General features: G+C 39.5%; 1 protein-coding gene across 7 annotated transcripts in view; it reads right to left on the bottom strand.

Moving 5' to 3' along the window:
- LOC147138033 (discs large homolog 1-like protein) overlaps nt 1-21,675 on the bottom strand; it is a 184,438-nt gene that overhangs the window by 92,293 nt on the left and 70,470 nt on the right. The window contains exon 1 of one of the 7 annotated variants that reach the window (XM_086048015.1): nt 12,895-13,961. The exons of the other annotated variants lie outside the window; for them this stretch is intronic. Coding sequence (XP_085904141.1) covers nt 12,895-13,164 — 270 coding nt within the window. The 5' untranslated portion in view covers nt 13,165-13,961. Of the gene's footprint in view, nt 1-12,894; nt 13,962-21,675 lie in introns of those variants that run through there. 7 annotated transcript variants of the gene reach the window in all.

The following is a 21,675-nucleotide window of genomic DNA, read 5'->3' as shown; positions in this document are numbered from 1 at the left end:
TGTATGGCATGAATGTTAAGAAACATAAGAGTCTGTGGTTGCTATGACAACATACAATAGGATATTATATGAACAGCAATCAAAATAATACTAATAAAGGCCACTTTTGTATTAAATTCATCCGAATTCTCTTGGTAGCAAGATTTTAGCCGCTAACATCCACCATGTCGTTACCAATTACACTGCCAAATGACTCTTGTTTACCAATCACATTTCTTCTTCTACTCATAAACACTGTAATGACAATGTCACTACACTCACCTACAGGCCAATACCAGCTGCTCACAGTACCACCACCTTCACTAGCTCCCCCTGCAGGCCCCCATTATCATTACCACCATCGGACAGCCTTTCCTTTGAAACCATCACCGGCAGACGCTTCCCTCGCACACACAAACAACATGGTTTTAACAGTGCTAATCTGGCATATGTTAATAATGCTCATCCATACCACCATGAGCGCACGTCCAGCACAATAATTAACGTGGCCGTTTTTATACAAAACTTTTATCATGAAGGACCTGATTTTAGACAATAATTTACATGGTATTCTTTTATCTGAGACTTGGCTTGGTACAGATGCTCCAGTTGCTCTCACCGAGGCTTGCCCAACAAATTTTGACTTTTTATTTTCTACGAGGGATGGGAAAAGAGGAGGCGGGACTGCATCAATTTTTATTAATACTCTTTTCTCAAAGGAGATCATTTTTAGCAGCTATTTATCATTCGAACATCACACCTTTGTTTTTAGCATCCTCTGCATTACTGTTTATAGACCTCCCCATCATTCTACTTCTTTTATTACAAAATTTTCAGAATTCTTATCTATTTTCTATTTCAGTTAAAACAGGATTTTATTAACTGGCGATTTTAATATACACGTGGACAACATCTCGGACCCACTATCCAGAGAATTTTTAAACCTTTTAAACTGCTTGGATTTTAAACAGCACATCTTGCAGCCAACTCACAAAAGAGGACACGCCCTGGATTTGGTCATAACCTATGGCTTGTCTGCTGGTGTGTCCTCGGTTGTTGACTTGGCAGTGTCAGACCACTACTGTGTCTATTTTAACATCGCCAGTTTTAACCATCTAGCAATCCCGGTGAGAACAGTGAAGAAACGCTACCTATCTTCTGAGGAGGCTGCAAATTTTATCGAGATCTTAAAAAGCACTCCTGCTGACATTTTACCTGCACCCTGTGATCTTATTGTTGACAATTTTAACCTACATCTTAAATCATCATTAGATTCAGTAGCTCCACTTTTAATTAAAACAACAAAAACAAAGACTGTACCCCCGTGGAGAAACAATGCTATCAAAATATCAAAGAGAAAATGCAGGAGTGCAGAGAGGAGGTGGAGAAAAAGTAAACTTACAGTACACTATGAAATTTTATGCGAACAACTGAAATCCTACAATAAAACAGTAAAACTGGCAAGATCTTCCTATTTCTCAAACTTCATTACAGTCAATAAAAACAACCCCAGAGTTCTCTTCGCCACCTTTGAACTTTTAACTAGTTCTGATTTTAATAAGTCCCCACAGAGACCAACAGACCCCAGCGTTTTTAATAATTACAGACCTGTATCCAACTTACCGTTTTTAAGTAAGATTTTTAAAAAAAATGGGTTTCCTCCAGTGTGATGACACAGGACCCATTGATACCCTTTTAAATTGCATTTTAGATATTAAGTCATGGATGGCAGATAATTTCCTACAGCTCAATTGGGACAAAACTGAGGGTTTAGTTATCAGTCCTGAAGCTCAGAGAGAGAAACTTTTACCAAAACAACAAGTTTTTAATCCCTCACATTGTGTGAAGAACCTGGGCGCCATTTTTTACTCTGAGCTCAGTTTTATTCCTCATATTAAAAATGTAACCAAGATTGGTTTTTATCACCTTAAGAATATCGCCAGAGTCCACCCGTTTCTCTCTCAGGCTAACACGGAAGTGCTGATGCATGCTTTTATTTCTTGTCGTTTAGATTACTGTAATGCCCTGCTCTCTGGCCTCCCGAAAAATAGTATTTCAGCATTGCAACTACTGCAGAATTCAGCCGCTTGGGTGCCGACGAGATCCAGAGGGCGGGAGTACATTACACCAGTTTTGAAATTGCTGCATTGGCTCCCCGTGTGTTTCAGGATCGATTTTAAGGTACTTTTATTAGTTTATAAATGTGTTAATGGTCTTGGGCCATCTTATTTATCTGATTTGCTTTTATCATACCAAACCTCACAGATTCTGAGGTCCTCTGGCGCCGCCCTTTTAATTATTCCTAGGGTGAGGACCAAAATGCATGGCGAGGCTGCATTCAGCCATTTTGGTCCTCACCTTTGGAATAGCCTGCCAGAGGACGTCAGGTCCGCAGAGACTGTTGATAATTTAAAGAGGAAGCTCAAGACACACCTCTTTAGTTTGGCTTTCAACAACTTTTAAATAATTTATCTTTTCTTTTGACTGAAGATTATTTTTATCTTATCTTACTGATTTTAGTTCTTAGACTATACTACTGTTTTGTCTTTTAGTTTTGTTGTTCTCTGCTGTTGTTAGCTTTTAGCTCCAGTGTTCCCTCATGGGGGGGGGCTCCGCGTTGGGGGGAGGGGTGGCTGCCCTTCCCGCGGGGGCTGTCATCAGGGACTCCTTGGGTCCGGGTGGCCGGCGGCCTCTACACTTTGTGTGGGGTCCGTCTGTCTAATCCGGGCCGGGGGTCTCTGTGGTGGTGGTAGCCCTGTGGCTGTGGGCTGTCATTCCCCTCAGCGCGGATGAGCTCCCCTTGGGTACCCTTTCCTCATATGGTTTCTCTGTGCCTTGTCATGTCTTTTTAACACATTTTATCAGGTTGTGCACTTTGTGCGGGTGTGTGTGAGTGAGTGCTGATGTACTGGTGGATATCTGTCTTGGGTTTGTTGGGAGGGAGGGCGTGAACGGATCTTCTTTTTATGTATTGCTTTGGATGTTTTACAGCACTTTGAGTTGCATTTTTACATTTTTACGTATGAAAAGTGCTATATAAATAAAATGTGATTGATTGATTGATAAATGAATCCTGAAGATTGTCTTCATTAGTTCAAATTTGTGGTTCTGTTACTTGACAATAATGTGGTTGTTTGGAAGCCCACAGTAAACATCACTTTCTTCACACTTCTGCACTACAGCATTGCGCCTTTGCTATAATGTACGGTATTGTCTCCAAGTGTGCTTGTGGGAGATGAAGAATCTTAGGGAAAGTGTGAAGATTTATAAAAATACAAATCTACTACTCTAAAGATAGCTACAGTTAGATCAATGACATTGTTTTTATGTATTTTTTTCTTCCTACTACACCACAGTGGATTTGAAATGACTGAAGAATAGAATAGAATAGCTTTAATTAAAGAGGTTGTTAGGGAGGTTCTGGGCTCCAGACACGAGGCAGTCAGTTACTTCAGAGGATTTGCATACTCTTCAGCTGCTGAAAATGGAGGTACTCTGCAAAATGGCAGCAACTCGAAAGTGGGAAAAACATAGCCATCTATCAATCTTCTATCCCACTTATCCTCACTAGGGTTGCGAGTATGCTGGAGCCTATGACAGCTGATTTACGGCAAGAGGTAAAATACACCTTGGACAGGTCACCAACTGGACTGCCACAGTGTCCAAATACCAATGGAAATAACTAAGTATGGATCTCATAGAAACGGGAATGAATGGAACTAGCAAGATGAGGTTCTATCATTAGTAGAAAGTGGATGGTTATTGAGCAATTTAACCATTTAACCCTTCCTGCCACTTGAGCCAGGAGCGCTGTTGCATCTTTCTACCTTTAGAGCCGGGAGAGCGTATATGTCATTCTTTTTTTTTTCTTTTTTTTTAATATATGTTTGTAGACAGAATAACGGATGGTAATTACCATTTGATTTTTAAAAATTAAAAATAGTGCTTCTCTTGCACTGACACTTTATTTTCCCATTTTTGATTGAAAGGGTAAATAATAATAAACCCAGGCCAGTGTGAAAGCCACATGCCTAAGTTCTCAAATTCTTTACACATTTCCACTGAGCTACGATGGTAACATTTAGTGTCTGCTGTAAAACACACAAGTTAAACAGTAAACCAATGCCTGTATATACAAAGCACTAATGAGGAATTTACAACAGGTATGTCAGAAAGACTGGGGCGAACCAAAGTTTAGTTCCGCATTGGTGCGTTTATTCCGTGTCTCCTCCTGATTGTCTGACTGGAATCAATGGTCTATATTACCCGCTTCAGCCAGTGTAAATTCTCTAAATTAATGTGGACAACACTACAAGGTAAGATAACTTAACTAAACTCACCAAAACGGTCGTAGATCGATTAAATAAGTCTTTTATTTATCGCCGACCATGTAGAACGTTTCCAAGTCTCCAAAAGTATTTATGTATTCGGTCGTAATTATCTCTTTGTTGTCTGCGCACCGTACGTGTGTGTAAGACCACAGGCACGGCAAGTAGTTGTATTGATAGTCAAATTGCCTTTTTATCATACTATTTTAATTAACTTATTTAACAAAATATTAGGATTTAAATGTTTAAATTATCCATGCATTTAAAAGCGTTAAGGATTTATCTTTATGTTTCTTTATGTGAAAAGATATACAGGTCTGCCCAGCTCTGCACTACAGGTTATTTTGCCCGTTGTAAAGTCAACATGTAATGCAGGTTTATATGCAGCCTTAGCACGCCCTCCTGTAGTTGTTTGGTGTATTGTTTGCTGACCTTGAAAAGGAAAGGGATACGATATAATGAGTTAATAATTTCACACATAAGTCGCTCCGGAGTATAAGTCGTACCCCGGCCAAACTATGAAAAAAAAACCGCGACTTATAGTCAGGAAAATACAGTACCTTGAAATGAAACATAGTTGAATGTATGTTTGTGTATTGCTTACTGTGTGGATCCTGCTAACTTTGCATTGATGAATCCGCTTCTCTATGGTAATAATCACTTTTCTAGTCAGGTTTACGAGTGTAGATATAGGCTTAAACTCATATCTTTGACGCCTAACCTGTCAGTAAGAACGAGATGTGCCCAGCTGAGATATGAAAATTGATGCCAGTTATGAATGGTGGAATGCACAAAGGTTTTAAACAGGACAATCTAATAGACTCAAATCTAACTTTATTGTCATGAATTGAGGCTCACCTGAAACCTGAGCTGGAGGGGGGGCGGACACCTCACCCCCTCCCCTTTTTCTTAAGGAGATAAAAAGGCTCTTTAATGGCGCGTCCACGCGGCCGAAAATCAACCGCAGTTGACCTGGAAAGCTAAATAGGACCACTCCGAACGTCGTCACGCGCCGAACTCCGGGCCTTGGGCAGCATCTGCTGAAGCAACATGCCGGTTCTGTCCCGTTCGGACCCCTGACCATACAGAAGTCAAACGTGTGTGTGTTTGGGTCAAGGTATTAACCTCTATTTTATTCCAAGAGCTCACAACTTATTTTATTGTAGCACCTTCACATTTTATGACTGATTTAATGAGGTTTTTCGTCAAATTCCTCTAACTAACATAAAGCTTTGACATGGTGCCCCTAGAGGCGGGCAGGAGTAATGCAGGCATTGCTCCCGGCCGCTACAAACTACAGTGGTACCACTACTAACGAAATTAATTGGTTCTGGAACAAATTTCTTAAGTAGAAAATTTTGTAAGTAGAGACGTGTTTTCCATGTAAATGTCCTAATATGTTCCAAGCCCAGCAATATTCAGACATACCGTATTTTCCGGGCTATAGGCCGCACCGCTAGAGAAGCCGCACCCGCTCTATTTTTAGAATATTTTGGAAAAAAACTCAAATAAGCCGCACCTATCTATGTTGAAAACTTTTATATTTACTGCATTTACAGAACGATTATGAACTGTAAATGTACATGTATGTACCTGAGCAGATTCTTTCCTAACAGTGCCTTTTAACACTGCAGCAACAATCAATTCAATTGCTGATTGAAACAGAAGAGAACCAAGAAAAAATAAACAGTACTTATCTTCATTTCACTGCCGACTGCCGCTCCAGTTTGTCAGCTAATGTCCACCAGACTCCACCATTGAATGTTCTACTACATTCTACAGATGCACCTGTCTTGTTTTATTTTATAAAGTCAGCCAATCTAACACACGACGTGCTAAATCAACAATAGCATTTCACATCGAAACAACAGAACTGTCAACAGCCAATCGCATTCATGTGCACTTCACGGACTTCTCGGAAAACATAGAAGCAAAGCATTACAGCACCTAATGCAATAACCTAGTCTATTGCGCCCTCGCCTGTTGAACTCCTCCACCTGCAGTCACATCCAGTTAATGGGAAATGTATTGTATTGAATTGTACTGTCATTCCGGTTAGAGCGCCCTGAGCGGTGGAAGAAAAATCCACAGAATAGCCGCACCGGACTATAAATCGCATGGCTCAAAATCTAAGAAAAAAGTTGCGGCTTATAGTCCGGAAAAATACGGTAAATGTTTTATAAAGCATAAAAATGCATCAAAACATGTAACAAATACATGTTACAATTAGATTATTGTGCAATAAATGAGAGTTGTGCATAATGTGCAATGTGCAATGCAATATTTTCCTGTTGAGGCGTTTCGTAACTTTTAAAATTTCGTATTTAGAGACGTTCGTAAGTAGAGGTACCATGGTATTGACACTCTTACGAGTGACCCCCATTTTTGATACATTTGTCTGAAAACAACAACAACATCCAACAAAGTAACATGATTTTGCTGCTAACTATGAGCACAATGCAAGTTAACAAGAGAGAACGAATCTATTTTGGGTGCAGATTGTTTTGTTAGTTCCACTATGTGTTGTTACAGCAGGTATTGTGTATAATTGACAGCAAAAATCTTTTACTTTTTATTTTGTACTCAAGTAAATTTCAGAGTCTGTACATTTTTATCCATCCATCCATCCATCCATTATCCATACCGCTTATCCACACAAGGGTCGCGGGGCGTGCTGGAGCCTATCCCAGCTGTCTTCGGGCAGTAGGCGGGGGACACCCTGAATTGGAGACAAACATCCGCACTCACAATCACACCTAGGGGCAATTTAGAGAGTCCAATCAACTTACCAAGCATGTTTTTGGAATGTGGGAGGAAACCGGAGTACCCGGAGAAAACCCACGCAGGCACGGGGAGAACATGCAAACTCCACACAGGGAGGCCGGAGCCGGGATCAAACTCACGACCTCTGAACTGTGAGGCGGACGTGCTAACCAGTCGGCCACCGTGCTGCCACCTGTACATTTGTACTTTTACTTAAAAACATTAGTTGAATCAGTATGTCTACCGTACTTTTACAAGTCTTGTTTTTTTTACACAAATAGGATTACTTTTACTAAGTTACAGAGTGTGAAAGATGGAGAAGTCATTAGGGAAAATTATTCACTGCTGCTTGTCTCTATTGGAAGACAATTCAACTAAAGTAGGAGGGAGCAAGTGCAATAAGAAATCTAGTGAGAAAAAGCAAGATTTAACAATTCTGTAAGGGTTAGAATGGGTAATGAATAATAATAAGATTTTATTGGCCAATTTTATCCCTTTTCTAAATAATCATAATTGACTATGATTTTGCTGATTAAACTACGAATGTTCATAATTTCGTAATGAATAGTAAATGCTGTTAAGTGTCAGAATTGAGAGGAATTAGGTCCTTTCACTTACTTCACTACACATTTAATTATTTAATTATACATGTATTTAATTTTGGCACTCTCCATAGCGTTGGCCAAATAAGCTAACCGATTCTGAGTTTCTGGTGTTCAAAAATTGTCTGTCTAATGTGAAATAATGCATAGAGGTAAACTGTATTTTATGCCGTTGTTACCATCCCTCCATCCATTGTCTTGTGCTTATCTGGGGGGACTTTACTTTCCCCAGCCACTTCACCTAACTCTCTTGAGACGTAACCAGGCCAACATATTCTCTCCAACGTGTCATGTGTTGTATCCATCTCCACCCGGTGGGACATGCCCAGAACACCACACCAGAAGGTGTTGTAAACAGATGCCTGAGCCACCTCATCTGGCTGCTCTCAATGCAGAGGAACAGTGCCGGGAAATAGGAACTCCTTTTGGCCACTTCTCTCCGCAATGTTATTCTTTCGCTCATATTTACCATTAGCTAATTTTGCGTTTTTTGTTTTTGTTTATCAGCTCGCAACATTAGCAACATTGAAAAAACAACAACAACCAACAAATAATGTGATTTTTCTTCTCAGGACAAGCATAACAAAATACAGAAACTAGTTTGTCTGCAGTTTTCTTTTTGTTGTGCATTATTACAGCACGCATTGTCTATAATTGAAGGTAAAGAAAAGTTTTTACTTTGTAATTTATACTCAATTACATGAGTTGAGTAAGTGCATCTACTTTTCATTAAAGCCTTTTTTTTACACAGGTATCTGTACTTTTCCCACCTATTTCCTGCTGATTGTCTTCATCAAAAGATGAGTGAACTAACAGAGAAAATAGAAGGAGGGAACAAGTGCAATAAGAAGCCCAGTGAGATAAAGCAAGATTTAATACAATTCTAAAAGGGGAGACCAAGCAATGCAACTACATTCCAAATTTATAAACACATACAGCACCCTTCAGACACTCTGCTTCTCTAACAAACTGAGCAAGAATCAGTGTGCATACACATTGTGTGTGTGTGTGTGCGTGTGTGTGTGTATGTAGTATTATTGTATCAAGTTATCAACCATGCAGTAAGTGCTTTAGTTGGAAAACTGGCAACACTTTGCAAACCCGACCCAGTGATTACTGCAAAGGAGATAGGTTAACTTTTTCCATAGATTGAGCAGGCATCTTCCTAAAGTGCAGCACTTGCAGCATGCCATCCATTAACCTACATTATTCTCGGGTTCAGAACATACTTTCATTTGTTTAGTATGATGCCAGTAACTCACATAAACATACAGTAAATGTTTTGTTGACCATAGTTCACTAACAATATGCATGGTTAGTCTGAATGATGCATGTTTCAATTTGTGCTGTGGGTGGTTCTCAAAAATGCGCAAAATTAGCGCAACGTATCAGTACAAGCCCCGAGTTCAGGACAGCTACTTCTTAGAATGTAAGGTAAAAGATACCAAATAAATACAACAAATAAAAAAAATCCTGACAGAGCCCAAACAATCATCCCCCGCAAAATTAAAGCTGTCTACTTGAAAGGGTTTTACTTTGTGTGTACATGAATTGTAGATGAAAGGGTGCTCTGAGTTAAGTCTCAGAGCAGACATTACTTGAATTTGTATAATGCAGCTACCATGGCCCCAAAATTATTTTATGACTTTATGAAAATGCTAATGCAATGCAAGGGTGCAGCTGCTAAGCATTGCTGTCTTATGATTGCAAATGTTCTCTCTTTATTCTCTTTATTCACAAAACACTGATTTTTTTCTTGATACCTTCCCCCCGCAGTCTGAAAACATGTTCAGTATGTTAGGTTAATTGAATAACCTAAATATAATCATGATGATGATTTAAGTGTGAATCTGTGTGAGTCCTTATTTCGGTTTTGACTCTGGTGATCAGACTTCCAATAACCCTGAACAGAAACAGCAGTATATAAGATGGATGAATGTAAATCAAAGTACTTGCATTTTGGGAAAAGAAAAAAAAAACATAGTAAAGAAGTTAATAAATACAGAGATGTGAACAGTAGATGTGTGTTCCATTGGCCAAAGTTGCCCATTTAATATATAGCTATTAGGGTGCTCGATTATGCAAAAAATATCAATCGCGCCGGAGCTGGGTATTCCGCCTATGTGACGGACAGATCTGCCTATGATGGACGCCCATTTTGTAGGCGATAAACGGTAGACAGGAAACTTAAAAAAAATTGTCTGACTAAGCATAGTCGGAAGCCCATTTTTTCCCGTATCGTCTATTATTGTGACAACCTCATCGATACCATTTATAGATGCAAAGCTCCGCTTCTCTGCTTTGAAAATCTATTGGAACTACATTGCTAGCACAAACCGTTCATGATTTGCGGTGATATGAAACACGTCATCTTCGTCACTTTTCAGCGATTTAAGCTGTAATTTTTATCCTAAAATTGGTTTACCTTAACTAGAATCCAGCGGTGCGTTTTAGCCAACGGTACAATCCTAGTGGATGAATGCATTTTTAAACCCTTGTTGTTGTTGTGCGAAACAAAGGTTTGTGTCAGTCCTTCTGCTCTTGTTCCTGCTGCTTCCTCTTCGTTGTCTTCTTCTTCTCTTCTTTTAAGACGATGAAGCCAGAGCAGCTGTGCCATCGGAAGTAATCATGGCAAGTTAACTTTTGATTTCGACATCAAGCTAGTGGTAGTTTGTCGATTTTTAAAAAAAAAATTTTAAGTTTGTGGAAGCTGGTAGACAGAAATGCTAATGGAAGACCATTTAAAATGATAGCAGGACCAGCCTATAGGTGATTACTATTTGGTCCGTCCGGACAAAAGGGTCGATAAACGGACCGCATTTTTTTCTAAAATGCCAAGTTCTGAATCACGATTACTTTGGTAATAATTGAAATCATGTTTACTGAAATGATCATTTATTTTTTGGTATAAAACAAGAACATGTTTAAACGTAAAAATTATCAAGACAAATACATTTCTTTGAAACACTATAATTATGTAAGTTTCTTTTGGACCAAAAATTTTTATAAAATTTGTTATAAAATTAAAAAAAAAGATGCAAATGGATAATTTCAAGTATGATTTCCTTTTGTAAACGTGCATGGATATGAATGCATATTAGTTTTTTACAATTATGTCCATTTTGTAATCTTGGAGTGTAATAATCGTAAATCTAATTGAATTTTGATTAATCACACAGCCCTCAGATAAAATCAACTCTACAGTCAGACATACAGTATTCACCTCAAAGGATGTTAAGTGTGTTAAAATGTTGCCGCCTACACCCATTCATACTACTGAAGTTAAAGTTCTTTGGATTATGAAATGAGTTAGCAGTTATGAAAAATGATTGAGTATTAAATAGGGCTTGGTTAAAAAATAATAATAATAACAAAAAAAAATCTATATTTTTATTCAAATTGAATCAAAATTGATTGGTCCAATATCGATTCACAATCTTATAGATCGATTTTTAAACTTTTCTGGAGTTTATAACTGTGACGGTTTTGCCCCGCGAGGTAGTTTCAAACTAAAATGGCGAGTGAAGACACGAAACTGTAGCGAAATTGAAGGCAGAAGTAGTACTGAACCGTTAATTGAATTTGCAATACAATCGCGATATAGGCTGGGGTTTAAATGGTCGTTACTTTTATTGAAAGCGGAGGGGGTTCATCGAACGCTAAACTAACGCTGCCGTAGCAATCATGCTTGATCCTTTCTTTTCGCCTCGCATGGTTAAAACTTCCCACATGAGAAAAAAAAAACCTCACTGTGTACGTGTCTATTTTGTGATGTTTTGGCTGCCATCATAGCGCATGTTTAAGGACACTTCTGTCATGGGGTCGGTGCGTGCCGAATGTTAAATTGAGTGAGTGATTTAAGAACTGCAGTCCACGTTTACATATGTTTTTATGAAATGAAGTGACGTGTAGGGAGTGAGAGAGACACTGGATTATTGATTTTCGGTCTTTATAAGAAGTTGAGTGATTAAGAAGTTCAGTCCTGGTTTATATTATGTTTCATGAAACAAAGTGATGTAGGAAGTATCAAAGCTACTGATATTATTCTTGTAATCTGCACTTGAGTTTATAAGCAATTATAATTTACAGAATTATGTTCAACGCTTACCAAACTACACATCAAAATATTTCCTAAATTTATACCTGCCTTTACCTAAGTATTCTAGAATGCGTAGCAGAGCTGATATTGTTTGTTGTAATAAAGAATAATTGTCGAAAAATACATCAGAAAAGGACCTTGAAAAAAAAACGCAAGTCATATCGCAATCGCAATTTTTTGTGGAAAAAAAATCCCAATTAGATTATTTCCCATAATCGTTCGGACCTAGACAGAAGTGTGGAAACATTTTGGATTAAAGTGAGTGGTCAGCAAGATGGACTGGGCAAGACCAAAGCTGTGTGCAAGCGTTGCAAGTTGGAGGTACTGCAGCAATTTCACCAATCTACGTAACCACTTCTCCAGACATCACCCTGAATTGATTGCAAAGTCATCTGAGCCAATTCAAATGCAGGTAGACACTGAATTTGCCCACAAGATGCCTTCAAGATCTCAATGGGTTCAGAAAATTAGAGATGCCATAGCGAAGTTTATTTGCGAAGACTTAAGGCCATATTGTTTGCGGAGTTTTTATCATTTCCTTCATATTTAAGAAGAATTGATGTTCCATAAATATGTATATTAATTGATATTGAATTGAATCAAATAAAAAATCTATATCGAATCGAATTGAACTCTTGTGAATCGAAATCTAATCGATTCAGAAAATGTGAATTTTTAATCATTTGAAACAGAGATACACACACACCTTTAGATTAATCTAAATAGATGACTCACTTTCCTTTTTCATGATGGTACATTTTATTTTAATATGGGTTTACCATCTTATGCCACTGGACTGTAAAACTGAATGACCAAATGAATAACTGCCATGGCAACTCAGCACCTCTCTGTGTCTCACTTCATTGGCAACTTGATCAAATATTTCACAGACAAATAGAGTGCTTCAAACCTGACTTTGAACCCTTTCTTGCTGCTGTGTAATGAAAGAGACTCAAACTAGAGTCAGTCTGATAACACACTCACAGACATCCAACACAAAAGCCCATCTTAGATTACAGACTTCCCACCCTGATCCTCTAGCATCCCTTAAGCACAATTCACTGATCCTCTAGCATCCCTTAAGCACAATTCACACTCACAAAGACTATGTGACATATGTTACCTGGCTCGAAGTAATACAGTCAGTGAAGGCACTCCTCTTGGAGAAGAACATAAGGAGCTGCTGCCAGCGAGAGGAGGATGTAGAAGGAGAGGAGGAGGCAGGAGAAGAGGTGGACGGGGAGGAGTTGTGTGGTGGTGCCAGTTCCTCCGAGGAGCCACGCTTGGGTCCCAGCTTTTGTTTGACTCCTATCCCTGCACCTTGGCCCCCAGAAGTTCCACCGACCCTCCCACTGCGGGGGTACAGAGTATTGTTGCCAAAAATATAGTTCATCTTCTCTGCTCTGTATGTTAGCTTCTTCTGACAGACAATTAGGAGTTCACGTTGTAGCACTTTTTCTATTGACTCCCCGTTTTATGAGCTGACTACGTCCTGTTCTTCCGTCCATTATGGATTGGCCATCAAATGTATAGTGCAACTTTACTACACACTCCAAGGGACTGAAGAGGCATAGGTCATTCTATTGTCTTGTATCATCTCCTTTTGTTCCAAGTATCATGACAGCGGCTGTCAGATAAAGAGATTAACTTGAGGTAGAACCTGTAAGGAAAACAGAGTCCTTTTCACAATTGGAACATCAGCCTCTCTAAGCGTGCGGGTCCATTCGGTAATCCACTTTTTGTCCAATTTTCCAAGTTATTGTTCAATTTGTCCATCGTCCCCAGCCCGAGTCTGGAATAAGATCCCCAGATCGCGCGTCCATAAATATTCTTGAACTCGACACTCAACAAAGAGTGGATTGCGGGAGTGTGGGCCGGATGAGAATTGATTATTGAAAGGAACTCACTCTTTAGCTCTATCTTCCTCCAAAATCCACCTCCTCTCCGCTTCCTCTTCTTCTATGTGGTGTTCAAGGAGATGGCCACGCAATCTGCCTTCTGCCTTTTTATGTGCTCTCCATTAAAAAAAGGCAGGGTGCTGTATGGGACAGATCAGTGGCTGGACAGATGCAAGGAGGCAGGTGGCAGGATGCAGACATCTGAAGTGGGAGGAGGATGGTTTGAATAATCATGCTGCAACTCATCTTGTCTTCCACCCCGTCCCTTGCAACATCTCTCATCCCACTCCAAGTCTCATTCTCTTTCACATCTCTCAGTACATTATTCTGTCTCTCCTTCTCTCCCTCTCTTTTCCTACCTCGCCTCCACCCACTCTCCTCTCTCTCTCTCTCTCTCTCTCTCTCTCTCTCTCTCTCTCTCTCTCTCTCATCTCTCTCTCTCTCTCTCTCTCTCTCTCTCTCCTCTCTTCTCTCTCTCTCCTCTCTCTCTCTCTCTCTCTCTCTCTCTCTCTCTCTCTCTCTCCTCTCTCTCTCTCTCCTCTCTCTCTCTCTCTCTCTCTCTCTCTTCCTCTCCGTTTAAATTGTCTTGTAGTCTTTTGAAGCAGCAATTTGACACCTCACTCCCTTCCTCACTGTCAGATAGCATTACTAATTCTCTATCGCCAAACAACCACTGACATGACAAATTATATTCTCAATGTATATATATACACACACACACACAAAAACAAGGCAATACAACAAATGAATCATTTGTACAAGTAGCACCAAAGTGGAAAAATGCGAGCAGAGTTTGCACTGCCTGCTCACGTAAACATAAGCAGTTTAGCCGCTAATAAATGGCCGGCACCCCCAGATGAAAGCAGCAAACAATCGTGTCATCATTTTGATCATGCACATTTGCAAGTAGCAATGATGCTAACACCATATGTAGGATCATAACTTAAAAATGATTATGTTTACATTTTAAGGCGTATTCATTATTCCTGAGGCGTCCATTTTTATTAGCTCACTGTCATTTTATCTTGTTCTGCATTGGTTGTACTGTGGATTAAAATTTGTGAAAGGAAAGAAAATGTGTTAATAAAATGTTGAATTACTCTCTGATTATCTCTGTTATCAGTACCAATGTTAAATCTTCTGACTTGTAGGAAGAAACCTCATCATCTCAAGCACACAGTTGTGTGCATAAGCAAGGAACAGAAGCTAATAGGTGTGAAATGAGCTTTAGCTACTTTTATCGACAAGTTCACAGCAAGTCGGTTTGTTTTTTGGTAGACATCATTCGATTGGCTGTTTGTATAATTTTATGCTTGCTTAAATGTATGAAGAAATTAAATCTCCTCAGGCTTTTTGCAGATACTGCAGCACACAGCCATCCCACACACACCCCACACTCACGTTCTCTCACATGAGCGCAGAGTCAGAAGCACACAGACATGCATGCATAGACTCCTGCCTGGAAACAACAGGCTGTTGCTGGGCACTGACTACGAAGAAAGGGGAAAAGTGAGGAAACAGCAAGTGTTCTAAAAAATTATGAAAGTTTTTAGCTTTTCCAAGCCCTTAACATGGACACGAGGAAAGTATACTTAGTCAGATAAATTCCCTGCATGACCCTTAGTAGAATTTAAGGGGTTAGTAGCACAAATCAACATATTCTAACAGCATACTCAGAATCCTAGGAGAACAATTGGCCAAACAGATCAACATCTTTTGTATCATCCCTAAGGATTAACCACAGGTGGAGCAGAACCCCTGTTATAGCTTCTTCCTGTGTTTCCTTGGGAACAGTATCTATGGCAACAGCTTCCTGGGTCCTGAAATACACCTGGTACTTTCATATAAGTAAGTATTGTTTTGTAAGATCTCAATGATCCAATGCTATTTCTCTGGTGCAAGTTGAACTTTAATAGGAAAACAGATGATTTTTTTCCCGTACCAGGGAAACTCATTTATGTCAGTGGGTCACTATATCACTGAGGAAATATAGTGTGAATGTGATATAATTTTGTCTAAACACATGATAAGAGGGTGTTAAAATATTGAACCATTCGGTTCTGAAGCGCAATTTACATTCAGGGCATTATGGTAAATAGAAATCAATCGTAGTAGGTAGGGATGTGCGCGACTAGTATTTTACTAGTCGGTTAAACGCTGCATTAAGAATCACGTATCTTGTTCCTCACGCCTCGGACTCTGTGAACAAGCTGAGCGCCAAGCAAGAGAATTGCTCCCTTACACCCCCCCCCCCCAAACACACACACACACACACACATAGAAGGAGGCGGGGACACTAAGTGTGGGGAAGAAAAGTAAATTCTGTCGAAGCTACCACGAAAAACAACGGCACCGTTTGGCAGTATTTTGATGCAGCAGATGACAACAAGGTCGTCTGTAGGCTTTGTAGGCATAGGCTCGCTTACAACGACTCTCTCAGGGCGATGAGAAACCACATCCAAAGTAAATCTCGATGTCAACCTGCAGGTCGATGGCGGCGGGGCCAGCCAGACGAGCATGAGAGCGTTTGTTCCAGCCAGGCACTGCGATGCTCATCGCACAGTAAAGATTACCCAACTAATTTGTAAAATGACGCGATATGCTGCCGCTTTCTTTTGTTGAGGGCAAACGGTTCGAAAAATTAATGCTGTATATCGAGCCTGAGTACGTGGTGCCAAGTCGCAAAACAATAACGCCCCAACTTGAGAGTAGCCATAACCAAATGAAAGAGTAGATACTTCGAGCGTTTGAGCAGGTAAGCTATGTGGCCAATGCCTTAACTACAGACGGATGGACGTCCATAGCCACCAAATTTTACATGACTATGACGTGTATAACGTATGTGGACAAAGGACATCGCCGCAGCTGTGTGCGTCATGCGACTTGGAGGAAAGACACACAGCTGAAAACTTGGCTGCTCTCCTGCGGAGTGTGATGGGTACATGACACTAGAAAAAAAAGTTGTCGCCTGTGTGCATGACAATGCCGCTAACATGGTGCTGGCGAATGAGACCCTGCTGGACTGGGAGTCGGTACCATTACTCATTACATTATTCATAATAAATGCCATGCATTGCATTGGCAAATGTATCAGAAACGTATTTCTCTTTCAATTGTTCACTATTATTCAATCAGTTGTTGTTACATCAATAGAATTTAAACTAACAAACTGTCCTGAATGTTTGGGCTGGAATAGCCCCTACTGTAAATACACAAAACATTTGAATGTTAAACTTTAAATTCAATATGTATTAAATTTCAAGTTTTTCTTGCTTATAGACTAGTCACAAATAAAATTAAATAAAAAAATAGTCGGTGGGCAAATTAGTCGAAATTCCCATCCCTAGTAGTAGGTACACTGCAAATTTATGACATCTTAATAAGATTTATTGTCTTAAATCTAGTGAAATTATCTCATCCATCTTGTTTTTAGTGTTAAATACTAGTTACCAGTTTAATGTGTAAGATTATTCCACTTACTTACAGTAAATACAACATTTTTTCTTATTTAGTCCATATATCTAGAAGTTCATGATTTTACACTTAAATTAAGCAAAAGTTGTGTTCAGATAGTGTTTTGAACAATATTATTTCTTAAATTAAGAAAAGAATACTGACACATTCAGTTTTTTTGCCCTTAAAATAAGAAAAAGCTCAACCTTGTAAAATGAATGGACATCGTGTGCTGAACCCTGAGCAACTTTGATGTCATTTTCGGTTGACAGAAATTGGCAAAATGGCCGTTCCAAGAGATGGCTAAAAACGGGTCTATTTTGCTGTTTAACTCATATTCCACAAATGCAATATTAATCAGAATGCCATGTTTAGACTAGTGGAGGCTCATAGAACTTAATTTTGTAAATATTTTGGGGGAGTTCACTTTCACTTTAAGATATCAATATTTTTTGACAATTAACTGCTTGATAATTAATATGCTTTTTACAACCGTTACTAAAAAGTGGTGTTTTTTTCTTTGATGTCTCCTGCTTTTGCATGAGTTCGCTGCTAATACTGCCTAATATTCTGGATGTTCGCTTGAAACATGATTTGCAAATAGAAGGCTCTCTGCGATAATGGGTGCCATCTTTCACAATATCGCATCAATTATGAAAGAATACTGTATGGACATGCTTGAATAGACAGTAGTCTCATCAAAGTTGTAGCATTAAGTAAATACCTGTGTTATAACTTGAGTATTACTCGCACTTTTTTTAAAAACAAAAATATGAACTGTCTCAAGAACTAGAGCCATTTTCAGATTCAGCATCATCAAAATACCCTAAAACCGTTGAAACTTTCATGGTACCAAAATGTACAGTATATTGACCAGTGTAATCAGAGACGTGTATATTTGTTACCATGTAAAATTATTCACTTTACTCACAAAGTGTGCTTCTCAGGTAGAGCTTCAACTAATGATTATTTGAGTTATTGATTAATCTATCAGTTATTTTGTCAATTCAAAGGGGTTCACATGCTCACAGTTGACAAATATTAACAATATCCCCTGATGTGGGGGTGCGTGGGTGTGTGTGTGTGAGTGTATATGTGTGTGTTTGAAAAGGGCTGAGGGGTTGTTTGCGTGAGTTGAATCCAAAGCTTGTTTTTTTCAATTGAAGTGAAAGTCAACCCAAACATTTTTTTTTCCAAGAAACTGTTCTATGCAAGCACGTCCGCCTCACAGTTCAGAGGTCGTGGGTTCGATCTCGGCTCCGGCCTCCCTGTGTGGAGTTTGCATGTTCTCCCCGTGCCTGCGCGGGTTTCCTCCGGGTACTCCGGTTTCCTCCCACATTCCAAAAACATGCTTGGTAGGTTGATTGGACACTCTAAATTGCCCCTAGGTGTGATTGTGAGTGCGGATGTTTGTTTGTCTCTGTGTGCCCTGCGATTGGCTGGCAACCAATTCAGGGTGTCCCCCGCCTCCTGCCCGAAGACAGCTGGGATAGGCTCCAGCACGCCCCGCGACCCTTGTGAGGATAAGCAGTATAGATAATGGATGGATGGATGTCTAAGTTAGTTTCAGACGATGGTTGAACAAGAATAAACCACAAACAGGCAGACGTGCTAACGGTTAGCAACCGCGATAAGCATTAGCGATAGCGATTAGTGCGTTCAGTCAACAACACAGTATAATCAGCCACATAAATATAAATGTTGCATGGTCATTACCGGTACACACAATTGTCTAAGTTACTTACAGAAGATGGTTGAATAAGAACAAACCACAAACAGGCAGTTGCCTGCCTCTGGCTGGGGTATTGCATCATGCAGCCACACACGTAAGGAGGAGCACACTCAGCAGAGAGGAGAGGAAGACATAATTACGAACGAATACATAAACACTTTTGGAGACTTGGAAACATTCTACATGGTCCGGGATGAATACAAGACTTATTTAAGCGATCTACAATCGTTTTGGTGAGTTTAAAGTTATCTTACCGTAAGTTTCTTGTATGCTACATGTAGCATCTTAGCTCGGTGGAAAAGATGTGTACAAAGTGCACAATTTCCTCCCAAAATGCGACTTATACTCCAGTGTGAGATATATGTTTTTTCCCCCTTTATTATGCATTTTATGGCTGGTGCGACTTGAACGCCGGTGCGACTTATAATCCGGAAAATACGGTAGTTGTCAATTAATTGGTTAAAGGTTGCGCCTCTATTCTCAATTATTTTCTGTTACACCCCCCGAGGAAGAAAAAAATATTTCACCCACGACTAACTAACCCGCCACGAATATAAATAGTATCCATCCATCCATCCATTATCGATACCGCTCATCCTCACAAGGGTCGCGGGGCGTGCTGGAGCCTATCCCAGCTGTCTTCGGGCAGTAGGCGGGGGACACCTTGAATTGTTGCCAGCAAATCGCAGGGCACACAAAGACAAACATCCACACTCACAATCACACCTAGGGGCAATTTAGAGAGTCCAATCAACTTACCATGCATGTTTTTGGAATGTGGGAGGAAACTGGAGTACGCGGAGAAAACCCACACAGGCACGGGGAGAACTCCACACAGGGAGGCCGGAGCCGGGATCGAACCCACGACCTCTGAACTGTGAGGCGGACATGCCAACCAGTCGACCACCGTGCCGCCCCTATTAATAGTATAATTTGTCTATAAAATGATTACACCTCTGCTCAATAACTTCATTAACATAGTTTATGCTCCCTGCACACACTAACAATGAGTGTCACTGCCACTTACTGTACTATTGTACTATTACACTATATTCTAGTAAGGGCAAAAAAGCAGGTTCCCTAAACTGGTAAAATAAATAAAGACAACTAAAAAAAAATGCACGACACAATTAATATTTTGTCAAGACCAACCATACATCATTGCTCCCTCCCTAAATGACAATTCCAGGGCTATCACCTGGAATACACCATTGTGTAAAAAAGGGGGTGCGTAATTGTCACAGAAGACTCAGCTGAGAACATTTTATGCTGATTCTGTTTCATCAGCGCATAAATTCACAAATTGGATGTAGACGTACACATTTATATGTACACACCTTTCATTTTTGTGTTGTAACCTTGTGGCTGAGTGCGACCAAGCGCCACTTTGAGTTGCTGCTGGAGACGAGACGAAGTTAGGTGTCAGGCTCCTTCGACATGAAAACGGTTTGAGAAAACTCCAGAAAGAATGGGATGTAAGCCAGTTTTGTATTGTCAAAATTGCAACTATAAGCGGCATATTGTTAAGTAATTTTTTATTACTCATCGCATATCACGGGACCACCGTACCTGGCGACGCATTGGCGCGTTAAGATCAAGACTTTTTATTGTTGATAACATTATTTTAAACTGTATTTTATTTCTTTTGTTGTACATTCTCAATTAAATACAATTATTTAATGGTGTATAGTCACTATCACTTTGTATTCCACTTGTATTTGTATTTAATAATAATAATAATAATTAACAAAAAACTGAGGCATGTGTTTCCAAAGTTTTAACTTAAGTGCCATTTGACATTTATTCAAGTGTCACGATTGAAAATTGTGTTCCAGTAACTGTTCCAGTAACTGTTCCTGATACACAGGAGCGCAATAAATGAAACTCCATTCACAAAGTTCAACTTTAAGGACCTCAAATGTTCCAATGTTGTAGACCATGCAAAACATAACATAACATAATGTATCGAAAGTATTAATACTTGATAAAAGTGTTGATACTTGGAATCGCATAAGTATCATGATACATCGCAATAAGATTTTTTTTTCCCAGCCCTAGTAATAGGCCTAAATACGTATTTTAAATGACAATTTAAGGGTCTACCCATATAGGTTCCAACGGGAAACAACTTTTTCAGCACTAAAATCTGGTACAGTACTACTTCTTTTGCTTAGAAACATGGGACACAGTGCATTGACACACTGGAAAAATAACCACCTGCCTTCATGTGGCTCCTTCACTTTCCCCCCTCTCTTGTCAAATGTCAGCAAGTGAATGCCAGCTCTATTAATATTTCATGACCAATTAAATAAAAGCACACATCATGCATTATTAATATCCAAAGACTGAACTTTATCCTTACATCCTCTTAAGGTTGGTAATGGCTAGTTATAGATTATCAAGCATACAATGCACCTTTTAAAAGAGTTCATACAACTTTCCCAGAATCAAACTCAGACACTTTGGAAGCGTTGAAAAGGCAGTGTTAAAATCAGGCATGTTTTAAGGTTTTCAATTGCGCCTTCTTTACGTTTTAATTACAGTTCTGCTCCTCATTTTGCTTTTCCCCTAATGGCCTACGTCATGAATACTTACAGACTGTGGTGTTGTGGTCCCTGGAGAAGTGGGTATACTCTGTTTTCACCTTTTTATTTATTTTATTTAAAGTAGTACAGAAAAAGCTCTGCATTAGAAACAGTAACATGTAAGAAAAAACATAATTTTTACTTTATACTCACAATAATAAAATGGTCAGAGCTGGGCACTTGACCCTTTTTTGCCGGTTCGGCCTGTCTTGTTTTATGTTAATAAAGTCAGCCAA

The sequence above is a fragment of the Filicampus tigris genome, chromosome 12, assembly GCF_054856515.1.
Source record: "Filicampus tigris isolate MCC_2025a chromosome 12, RoL_Ftig_1.0, whole genome shotgun sequence".
In the NCBI taxonomy this organism is placed as follows: Eukaryota; Metazoa; Chordata; class Actinopteri; order Syngnathiformes; family Syngnathidae; genus Filicampus; species Filicampus tigris.
The sequence above is the reverse complement of the archived record's forward strand: the minus strand, read 5'-3'. Positions and strand labels throughout refer to the sequence as shown.